General features: G+C 40.6%; 1 protein-coding gene across 1 annotated transcript in view; it reads right to left on the bottom strand.

The window, feature by feature from the left end:
- The window catches only part of PTPRG (protein tyrosine phosphatase receptor type G), a 370,232-nt gene that overhangs the window by 63,199 nt on the left and 294,897 nt on the right, over positions 1 to 12,136 (bottom strand). Inside the window, exons 11-13 of the mRNA XM_015875220.2 lie at positions 11,311 to 11,360; positions 8,627 to 9,422; positions 971 to 1,103 (exon numbers count right to left, since the gene is read on the bottom strand). Of these exons, the coding sequence (XP_015730706.1) occupies positions 971 to 1,103; positions 8,627 to 9,422; positions 11,311 to 11,360 (979 nt within the window). The remainder of the gene's footprint in view (positions 1 to 970; positions 1,104 to 8,626; positions 9,423 to 11,310; positions 11,361 to 12,136) is intronic.

Raw genomic sequence — 12,136 nt, 5'->3', positions numbered from 1 at the left:
CTTCGTACCTTTTCCAATTTCAGCTTCTATGCATGTATCTGCACAATTTTATTCACTGTTTTATTGCAATCATGCCATCACTAGCACATGTAAAGAGAAATGATTTTCATGAGAGTACTGTCATCTATTCACTAATGTGTTTTAGAACATTCCCAGCCTTTACAATTTGGTCATTAATTATCAGCAAAATGGGTGTACTGGAGAACAAACTGGTATTTCTTAATTGATTCTGAAAATAAAATGATCAATGCTATTTCTCACCAAAGCTACTTTTCTGTGTCTTGGCTAATCAGATTTTTAAATAATTCAAAACACCTTTTCTGAGGCTAATCTCTGGTTAAATTTTACTATAGGGCAAATGAGGTGTCTCAAGAGTTTTGATTCTGACATAAGAACAAACTCCAGCTTTTATATTCTTCTAAATTAACTGAATTTGGTTTGTTGATGGCAAACCTAGCCTTCAACACTGAGCCCAACCAGTGTAAGGGATGTTATCTCTTCTTAAGAGATCCTTCAGGATCTGTACTTCTGAACAATTCAGCTATGCTACATTTAGAACTTGTTCTTAAGAGTAATGTTATGTAACATTAAACAACTTTATCCCCCATTCATAGAAATATAAAGGAAGAAAACAAACACCTTAAGATCATCCAGGTATTAAGTCTCTCTGTGATTTTCTCCCACGACCATATTTCCCTATGGCTAAGACTAAGGCTAACTGTGAAAACATCTGTTGACATTACAGCTGGCTCTATCATTGCTAACCTGATTTCATCACACAAAAAAACAGTATTTGAGACTGCCGAATAGTTAACCCAACAGAGACACTCTAGTAGCCAGGGAGATAACTAATGCATCTACCACCATAACATCCAACAAAATAAAGAACACGGGACCACACTAAAAAACCATCATTCCAAACATGTTTTAAATCATGACCAGTTTCTGCACGTAAAGGAAACATGCTCACCTCCAGTAGACAAGCACAGCAATGAGAAGAATGAGGCACACAAAGGTCAGAGCTGAGACCACAATAAGCGGGATGATCCATTCCATTTTACCAGGAGAAGGTCTCGTGGCCATGCTGGAACTGTTCTTGTCAGCTGCATATTAAGCACATAATAAAAACAATGACAAAGTGTAAAGAGATTTACAGTGTGAAAAAACGTCTAAGGAAAACAAATAGCTTCTCCATTTTACATGATATGAGCAAACATTCAGAGCAAAGATCTTCTAATTGCAGGGTGGGACTCCATTTGTCTTTAATTTGAAACTTAAGAGCACAAAAGTATGGTGTTTATTGCCACATATGGCTTGGATTTTAACTGCTGCCTGTAATTACAGTCTCATACACAATTTTAGGACTCTATCATGCAAGCACATATTATCAGACATGGAGGATCCCACTGGGTTATTCCACCACAGCAGCAAAGTAAATATTTTGCTCCGTCATCAGTGTTTGCAGGTAAATGCACCCTGTTTCTCAACACTACAGGGCAGCTCTCTTTGCCAAGCTCAGCATACTTTCCTTCAGAAGTAAATTTCTTAGTAACTATCTTAAAATAAAAAAACCCTCAACATGTTGGGTGTCATGTCACATCATTTGCTGAATTGTCACAATCTGGTGAGTTACTGCATACGAATGCACTTTTTAGCATATGGATTGTCAAGATGGATGGATGAATGAATGGATAGTATGTGTTGTAACTGACAGAAGAAATCATTATGCTACAGCTTTTGAACAAAATTAAAGTTGGTCAATATTCTGAGATCTGGTCGAGTAACTGCTTCACTTTTTTCATGATTCTAACACCGTGCTAAAATTACTGCAAGTACAGGAGTTAATGAGAGCAGACCCTGTAATCACACTGTATGACAAAAAATGTCTAATTTGTGAAAATTGGAATAGACTTGATGAATAATTACTTTTAGATGTAATTTCTGGGTAATCTTGTGCAGAATTGGACTCAAAGATCCTTCTGTGAGTCCCTTCCAGCTTGGGATATTCTATGATTCTAAAATCATGGCAGGCAGAATGAGATCATAAGCAAAAAAACAGAAGTGGATTCTGTGTTTCATTCATGTTTCTTACAAAACAGGCAGTAGCTGATCAGTACCTGTCAATGGGATATAATAGGAAACAATTATTGTAAACAGCTTCTGATTTGAATGAGAATTGATATGTACATACTTGACTTCTACTTATCAGCCCCTGTGAGTCTTTCCTTACCAAGGTGCTTCCTTGCCCTCCTTCACTATTGTATTATCATATCTTCTGAAACTGCTGCAAATCCGACCAGAAGAACATAATTGCCTTTGCACCGTGGGCAGGCAAAACACAGATAATTGGAAGTCACCAGATGTCACATAACATGAAGTCATACTCTATTTTAATAGTATTTAGATTATACTCCTCCATAGGCAGGAGTAAAATTCAACTAACATGGAAGTAAAGGTTAATTGTAAATGCTTTTTGCCTGACTGCTGAAAACAGAGTAAGGCTGCAGGCTGCTGCAAGCCCAGCAAGAAATCTTTCTCGTTTTAAGAAATAGGCTGATGGAGGTAATGCCCTTTAGCAAGCAACATAAATGAAGTGCTAATCAGAGGGATGTTTGGGGGAAGTGAACGTGCATTGAGTGTAGAAATTATCAAAGTGAGATGAGTAGCCAGTTGTCTCTGACTTCAGTATGAAAAGACATTGAGGTTACCAACAGAGCCACACATTGTTGTACTTAGAGCACGTGGAGAGCTTTAGTCTTCACAGCATACTAATAATATACAACATACCATTTTAAAGACAGGTCTTTGATATTCTTGACCAGCAAAGAGCAAGAAAAAGAACAATCCCAAAATTAGAGCGAAGGCTTATTCTATGTATTTGCAAAACTTGCAAAAATCATAAGCCCTGAGGCATCATTTTTTTTATCAGTACATTTCAAATCATTTAATAGCATGAAAAAATTAAGTCTGTGAGGTAAGTATTACTAATCAGAATGGCAAAAAGGAAAAAGTAAAAGCATGCACCAAAAAATAAAGCTCAGCAAGGAGCCAAATACTCCCACCTTACATCTATTAGGATATTACTTCATTTCCCTCCAAGGACAATATTCTATTCAGTTTCACCTCCACATATTTCAACATAAAAACATATGTTTTTGTTTGCATGGAAGGAAAATTAAATTCCATTGTAAGCACGGCATGGGCAAGAGTCCCAATACACGCTAACAAATTCTGCAATGCTCATGATGCTCCTCTGACTCAGTCTACTGTGGAGAACACACTTATCTGACCCTGCCAACTCCATCTACCGCAGATGTGAGGATCAGAAAGTGCCCAGTGTGCTGAGTGCCAGAATTGCAAATGCCATTCCTGCACGCTGACGGCTGGCCCTGACTTCCAATCGGGAGTGTCTAGGCAGTGATGTGCGGCAGAAAAACATAAACCGTTCCTGTGCTGGCTTTGAAGATAAAGTCTTAGGTGTTTTCCGCTGCTTAAGTAAAGTGTTGAGAGAGGTTAAATAAACCAATGCCAGTAAAGCTGCTCTAGAATGGCAGCTGGGGCTAGAAGTACAGTAATAGAGCTACAGCACTGGTGGGTTCCTCATTTAGGCAAAAATTCCTAAAAATAGGCAGCACACTGAGCAATGTGGAAAAATGTTACAGAAAACAGACATAAGAAAGACAGATCCAGGCCTTTATATTTTCCTGTTCATCTCATACCAAAACATCATACAATCAAAAATACTTAGAATTTAACACTTTCTTTTCCAAAGTAAGAATGTTGAGACGTGGTAGCACCAACAGCATATCCTTGTAGGGGGGAAAAAAAAAAGAAAAGCTTAAAAATGGACCATGAAACTCAATTTTTCCTAGGAAATGTAAACAGTTTCCAGTGGCATATGCCTTCGTTGAATTAATTCAGTTTGCCTTTTACTGGCTTGGAATACATCCCGGTAGGATGGAGTAAAAATTATTACAGCGTATTTGTTTCAGGAGGTCCCACATGACACAAGCCTCGGCATTGCTAAATCAAATTCTACGTCTGCAAAAATCCATAACGTGTGCTTTTCTGCAAAACACTAAATCAGTGATGCCATCCAGGTCCTGGGATGGATGAGTACAGGGAATGGACAGTATTATAGAGCAGTGGGCAGTGAAACCCATGTACAAAGGTCAAGGCATTCTACAGTCTATGAGATGTAATGTTTTTCTTTGTCTTCCTGGTAGCTGGTTACTGAGAATGGGAAAGTTTATATCCCTGAAGTTGCACTGCCTGCTATAGTAAGCAACTGTAGCCGCAATATATAAGGTATCTACCTTTCTATTTTGAAACTTCTCATTATCGTTCCTTGATGTTGCACAAACCATCAGTACAAAGTTCTGTTTGATGTACTGTTACGGATACCGATAACTACGACAATACACATTCTGCATGCCCAAAGAAAACCCCCACTGCAGAGCTGTCTCAGATTATCCAGTCACCTGAAAGAAAGTCAGCTACCAGTAAACAAAATTACTGACTTATACAAAGCTATTAGTTACTCAAATACGAAACTGCAAAAACATGCTTTTTAGAAAGATTACTTCCATATGAGCTTATATTATTGCACAGCTATTTTCTTTCTATTTCTTTCCAGGCATTTCTGCAGTATTCATACTTACAGTTTGAACACAACAAGGCATGGCTTTTCACTGTTTAGTAAAAAGATGCCAATCATGTTTAACCCTGATGTTGGATAACTGAGATTCATTCTGCTCGCACACTCAAATTGCTTTCAGTAATCCAATTCTTTTATATGCAAGCCATTTTACTGCTAGCTCGTATAAATTGCCATGCAAAATGGCTCATGTGCCACAGCAAAATACGGTTTAATAATCCTTGCCATGTATGGAGAAAGAAAGAATTACACAGATGTTTAATTATCTTAATGAGGTTACCCCCAAAAGGCTTTTGTAACCTCAGGCCTGGCAAAGACTGCTTTATAAACTAAAATTCACTCTGCTAAAACTATATGCCTGGCTTCAAGTTTAATCTGCACATCGTGATCTCTCTACACGGCCCTCTCAGGGGAGGAACTCAGCATAAGTGAGTGGGTGATGAGGGACGGGAGGACCAAGGCAAAGTTTCCATCAAGAGCCAAACCCAGGCCTCTGTTCTTAGTCCCAGTTCATGACTCAGGTTAAAAGCCCCAACCAGACATGTATTGCCTTGCTCACAACATCCCTTTCTTCATCTCCTATAGAAAACAAAGGATCTGCTCAACTTTTCGGCACAACAAACCAAAATTCTGTTGGGTTGTATCTCCTGTAAGCTGATTAAATTGAATCACCGTACTTCTTTATTATATTTTCCCTTACTTTTTCTCTCTCTCTCTATTTTTTTTTTTTGGTAGAGCATCATTCTAATTGCTGCTTTTCTAATTTTCAGGTTTCAGAGTCACAGACAATGCTGAGCAGCTGTGTGTGTAACAGTTGCAGATCAAAGGTACAATTAGCCTAATGTGGGCAACAAAACAGAGAAAAGGATGATCAGGAAAATGAAAGAGGAGAATGCAAGCAAGCGCTCAGTGACAGAAGAAAATCATTAGTGTTGGCCAATACCACCAGACAAGAAGAGGCCGATGCCATTTGGAAAATAATGACATGGCCTCAGGAGAGGTGTGTGTATGTGTGTGTGAAATAAGCACTAAAAGAAAATGAGCCTTGCTGTACTAATTGGCCTCGCACTTTCCCCGTAATTTCTCTTGTGTTCCTCTCCCCCTTCTAATCATCCACACTCACGAGTACTTTCCCATTCAGTTATCTCCTCACAACTGCTTATTTGTTGCTACAGAATTAATTTTACAAGTGTACATTGTTATGAAACAATTTTCTGCTCTTTAAGATGATTAAACTTTCTTACTTGCAAAAACATTTCGGAAACTGACAGCTTTCTTACAAGTGTTTTCCTGGAGAAAAAAATGCTTATTCAGACACGTCTAGTGATATATTTGGGCAAATTCTGGTCAGGTAGACCTCATGTCTCCACAGTCACAGCCTGGGGACAAGATGCGAGGAGGAGAGACTTGACTGTCCCAAAGGCACTGAGAAACATCTCAAAATCTCAGCAGAACTGAAGAACATTTGTCTTACAATGTCTAGGCAAGGAGATGCCACAGTTGTGAACAGCCAAGCTTTTCCTAACTAGAAGTCAAGAACAAGGAATGAATCAGGGGAAATGGCATACTCAGACCCTTCTTCTCTGAACAGTCACTCCTGCCTTTTGCTGCCGAATGACTTCTCCAGCACGCTGAGGGACATGGAAGAAGCTTGTCTGGGAAACTGAAAATCACAGAATTGTTTGCGTTGGAAGTGACCCTTAAAGGCCATCTAGTCCAACTCCCCTGCAATGAAAGGGGGTATAAAACACGGTACAGTTCCTTCCCCTCACACTGGGTACATCACCAGAGGTTTAACTAAGATTTAACTAAGGTCAGCTGGTGTAAAACAGATGACTCTTTCACTTAGCTTGGCTAATATGTGCTGGTTATTTCAGACTTTATTTCCTATGTGTGGAAACCAGATGAATAATACACAGTGATCTTTGGAAGTTACCCTTCCCTCATATAAGCATATAATCTAATTTGCAGAGTCTTTTCAAGACCAATCATCTTTGCATGCAGTCTTCAGGTAGGGTCATTTCAAGCTTCCAAGCCTGCAAGTAAGCAGAGTTCTTAAAAGAGCCTGTCCTGGTAGGAGGCAAAGCTGCACTGAACTACTTTCAGCAATAGTTCTCTGCATGCTAAAAAGAGACAGAAATCACTATAGACTGAGGGGATATAACCAGAAAGTACTTCCTAGCAATATGAATGATATTTCTCTCTTCATTGATTTTTATCTACTTCATGGAATAAAAACCCTATCTAATAAGAATCATTTTGTCATGATCTAGGTATTAAGACCAGCTATTCATCCTTCCTTCAATTTGTATTAGGCTGAAAATCAGCCACAATGCCTTCTGCCAGCACTTATACAAGAGGTGTCATAGTTGGGCCATCTAAGAAAACTGGTGCATGAGAAACCACAAAGCAGAAGGCAAGAACTGAAGATAGCTATTCCAGAAGCAGGTTTACCGATGCAGATCAAACTGCTGGGTAACAATGCTGAATGCTTATTCACAGCACTGCAAAGAACATTCCCTCCCTCTCACTAAAATGTTTTTCAGGGCAAATGGCATGGTGAAACCATTGGCAGGCATCTCGCATCACATTCAGTGGCAGCAATGGACTTTGAAGAAGATTTTCAGGTGAGGAGTAAGAAAAACAGCAGTATATTTATTAAAAGTAAAAATAAATCAGTAAAACATGATGTAGGTTTCTTGTTTCCTCATTAATCTGTTCTCTTACTGAACAGTTATGATTCACAGCATTACAGTCAGGTCAGCATTTCTGTAGCAAATGTTATTAAAGGCAGGATTTAGCTTAGTTTTCTTAAATTGGTTCTGAGCTATAACTGAGTGCACAATGTCTGCATTTTTGTGTTTATAAACATAGGGAAAAGCAAATATTTAAAGTTTTTTCACAGTATTATGACTCCAGACCTGCTTCGATGGAAAACCAAATTACAGAACAGACTATAGATTAGCAGAATAAACAATAAAAATCAAATAACAAACAATAAAAACATGCAATATCTTATAAATGCTGCGGTAATACACACAATCACTCAGACAAACTTCTTGTTGTATCCAAATCCCAGACCATACTCTGCCAACTAGTCTGTATGAATGCACTCCATTTGCTCCTTACAGTTAAAATACCTGCTTTCCTCACCAAGGCCCTGAGACCCACAAGAAGGGATATGTCTATACCCAATGGACCTTCTGCACAGTGAGCTGGGAGCACCAGGGAATGCCTGTTTGTATAGGCAGCTCCTGACCATACAGGACTTAGTGTGTTCTGTTAGATGCAAAAAGACTGTACTTGCTGTGCACATTATGTGGAGTAGGTACATAAATGTAGAGTTGACAATAAACAGCAATACTGTAATTCTTATCAGAACAAATGTAGCAAATCAATGAGCTCAGTCTGTCTGAGATCAATTCATACATAAAAGAAGGCAACCCTGGTGAAGAAGGTGCCTTGTCTTGCAAAATCAGAGCATATATGTTTTGAGGTGAGGAATACACCACCAATGATCCCATATTTGGGAGAATATCTTAAAGCCCTATCAGGGAGAATCCTGCAGATAAACCGAATTAGCTTACAGCATACAGAGAAAGCCTCCCTTGAAACACCAGCTTGGCACAGCAACCACTCTTACAAATTAATTTCACAGCCACAGTTTGCTGCATTTCTTCTTCTTAAAAAACAAAACAAAACTCTTCATGTAGCCTTTTTCCAAAACACTTTTCCAAATTTTCTGTTAAGAATCACAAATAGCATGAATCTGCTGTAAGAAAATAAAATTACCATCTTTCTCTCTCTCCTCCTCCCAATAACAATTTGTTGGCCAGGTCCCGTGATGATCTGCCTAATGGGGAAGCCAAGCACCAAAAAATATTGTACCTATTGGAAATCAGTAAGGAACATGGTTTGTGTACCCCCCCAACAATGCTTGTAAAAAGGGTTTCCCTGGAGGTCACTCACCTGGGTTAATGGTGATGAATTTGTTATCTGAGGGGTATTCTTCTGGAAACCTGTTGTCCTTTGGGAGAGGTTTTCTTGTTGTCTCTGGTCTTCTTGGGATCTTTCCCAGGTAAAGTTCATCAGTGAATGCTGGCGGCACTTGGGTGGAAGGGAGAGGCTGGGCTTGAGTGTCCGCTTCAGTAAAACTCTCCTCCTCGGGATGTTCAGCCTTGGGAGCAACATTTTGGTTTGACTCTTCATCCGATATAGTTTTATTTCCTTCCTCCTCAGCAGTCCAGTTGCGTGAAGCCGTGGCCACGCTGGGCTCTGTGCTATTACGTGCCTCCGCCGCAGCTGTTGCCTTGCTTTTCTCTTTCTTCTCAGACTCCTTCTCATCTTCTTCCTCATGCTCTCTTTCTCCATCCTCACTTTCACTCTTTTCATCCTTCTCCCCCTCCTCGGCTCCCTCGCCATCCTTTGTCAGTGCCGAGTCCCGCTCTGGCCCTGGGGAGGCAGCAGCGGGCTCAGTGGTGGCTACCACAGGTCGCCCAGCCTGCTTGCTTGGGGCGGCTGCTGTGGGGAGCCGGGTGGGCCACACGCTGCTGGGGAAGGAGGAGATGCCGCTGCCGCTGAAGCCCAGCCCCGCCAGCAAGGTGCTGGTCACCACTGAGGCCACAGTGGCCTGGCTGCCGCTGGAGGAAGGCCCCATCCCTGTGGCCATGGACACAAAGGAGAAGGGGAGCCCTGAGGAGGTCCAAGTGGAGGAGCCGGAACTAATGGGAGCCATGTCAGCTGAGGAGGCAGGAGAAGCCGTGGGCTTGAGGAGATCACCAGGAGCAAAGGGGAAGAAAACAGAGCAGAGAGAATCAGTAGGGGACCAAAAACCTATCTGTGGTCATTTTCCTTTTGTCTCCCATTCCACACAAACACCATTCTGCTATTCTCTGGATTTTGAGTGACCTACATCACCCAGGTGCAAGGCTGGACCAGGAACAGAAAAAGCAACAGAGCCACAAATGACGATGAGAGGAAACCCATGTTTGCCATTTCTGAACAATTGTAGCCATGAAAAGCTCTTTATTATTTTACACTCTTTACCCACGTCACCAGTGAGTTGTGAGTAGTGTTTCCTCTCAGGGGTAAGAGAAGATTTAATGAAGCTTAATGAGTTTAGCTTCATTACTCACAGTGCTTTAATCCTCAGAATAAAGAAGCTTAAAAATACAGTGTTACATAAGGGTTGTCCTGAAATAACAGCTGTATTGCCAACATGTGCATCCATGGCTGGTGGGTTTGCTCTCATAGGAAACTGTGGCTTTTCCCACATGCACCGTGAGGACCTTGAGTGGTACTGTTTTAATTTCCTAAAGTACTTATGAGCATCATGGGTACTTTCTTTACAGAAAGAGTTTCTTTACAGAAAGGGTTGTTAAGCACTGGAATTGGCTTCCCAGGTTGGTGGCTGAGTCACCGTCCCTGGATGTGTTTAAGAGCAGTTTGGATGTGGTGCTTGGAGATATGATTTAGCAGAGGGTTGTTAGAGTTAGGGTACTACGGTTAGGCTGTGGTTGGACCTGATGATCTTTAAGGTCTTTTCCCACCTGAGTGATTCTATGATTCTATGATCATCCTGCTAATGACTGGTGCTGCAGCAAACAGTGAAGTATTGCTCTCTTTAGAAAAGAGCTGCAGCAATACCAGCTGGGCACTTATGAAGGACTTGTAAGGCATCAGGGGTTAAATAGGTTCTACTGAATCTCAAGCAAGACCATAAGAAGTCTGCATTTCTGAAACTGAAATCCGTAACTTAACAGTACTTCTGCATCTCTGCAATTCCCAGTTTCAATCAGGCCATGCAGCTGAAATGCTGCAGCAAGACAAGAAAGGTTCTCTCAAGTTATTTTTAACCAGCTGCAATCATAGAGAACCTGAGATCTCAAAAGCAAACCTGTGCTTTAAAGATTACAAGCCAAAACTTTAAATAAGCATCTAAACTTTTGGGTATTTATCAGTGTGAATCCCCAAGGCTCTCTGAGATTTGCTCATTGCTAGCATGTACAGTCTCAAATCTGAACTGGGTATTACAATTTGACAGTAGATTTCAGAACACCTCTATACATCATTAAACCAATATTAATCATTCAAATTCAAGTTCTCTGTGTCTTACTTGCTTACTAGGGACTATATCAGACTGGAACAGAATAATACCAGAAGCAGTGTACTTATAACAAATTCAATAGTATGAGCTCAGTTCATAAATTTGACTGAAGTTTGGCGTACTGAATACCAAGAGCTTTCAGTTACTGGTAGTTTTGAGCTAAGATGCTGTGCATGAAGCATGATTCTCATTGCATATACTTTTGGCTATGCAATTAGTAAGAGCAGTTACATTTGTTTCCACAATCATTAAGATCACATATTCCCTCTAAATGCATTCAAAACATATTCTGGAGGACTTTTTTTTTTTTCAAATTCACGAGAGCCCAGTAGTCAAAGCCTCTAAGAATGTGAAGTGAAAAAGCCAAAATCCCTTCAACACGCCAGGTGGGTTCTGAGACCCTTTGTGGCCCGTTTGAGCAAGAACCTCCCCAGGACAGCCCGGGCTGCAGCACATTCACAACATCGTGCTGCCACCTGGTGGGAACGCTGCCCCGACTTCCCAGCGCCCATCAGCTCGCTGCAGTGATTTATGGCCCCCAACTTACCACTCCTGTTTTCACAATTCTGGTCCCCTCGAAAATTCGAGTAGTGTTAGCTGAGAAACAAAGAACAAGAGCATTTCAGTGGACTGGGAAGGGAGTCAGGAACTGACAGCCATATCGCTATACAATTCTTGCTAAACAGTTGCTGAATTGCTACTATTAAGCCTGTCAACAGGGAAAGGAAATTGAGGCCTATGGATGAATCGGTAACCAAGGGCTTGGCAGGAAAATGTCAGAGAAGACCTTTTGCATGCAATGAAGTCCAAAATATATATGCTTTCTCCGTCTGGAGTTAAGGCAATTTTGCTATTATTCACCTAACTCTGTACTTGTGACTAAAGAGAGATGTGTTATCCTTTAGCCACTCAGGCCTGGCCTTTTCTTCTGCCTTTGTGATAATATTAGCCTTATTTATCGCTATCTACCTAAAATACAACTATAATCACATTCTGAACAATGCTCCAAAGGCTCAAACTGATACTTGAACACAGCTGAAGATTCGAAATAAAATTTCTTTTAGGGGAGACATGGAAGGAAACACAACATCTGCTCTCACTGTAGATGTGTGTATCGCTTCCACTGCTTTGAACTAGAGTTCCCAGAGTATCAGGCAAAACTGCCAAAAACTATTTACTCCTTTAACTGTAATTTAATAGATATCATGGTCAAACCTCAAAGAATCTTTCAATTCTACCATCTGCCTAGAAAAGTCATCATCAGTAACACATAAGTTTCTGACTTCTTGCCCGGCACCTACAGTAAAATCCATTACACTATGCTGAGTTAATATACTAAGAATTTGTAAGATTTTGATTGGACCAGACATTTC

The sequence above is a fragment of the Coturnix japonica genome, chromosome 12 (assembly GCF_001577835.2).
Source record: "Coturnix japonica isolate 7356 chromosome 12, Coturnix japonica 2.1, whole genome shotgun sequence".
Taxonomy (NCBI): domain Eukaryota; kingdom Metazoa; phylum Chordata; class Aves; order Galliformes; family Phasianidae; genus Coturnix; species Coturnix japonica.
Note: the sequence above shows the minus strand (reverse complement) of the source record. Positions and strands in the feature narration are given on the sequence as shown.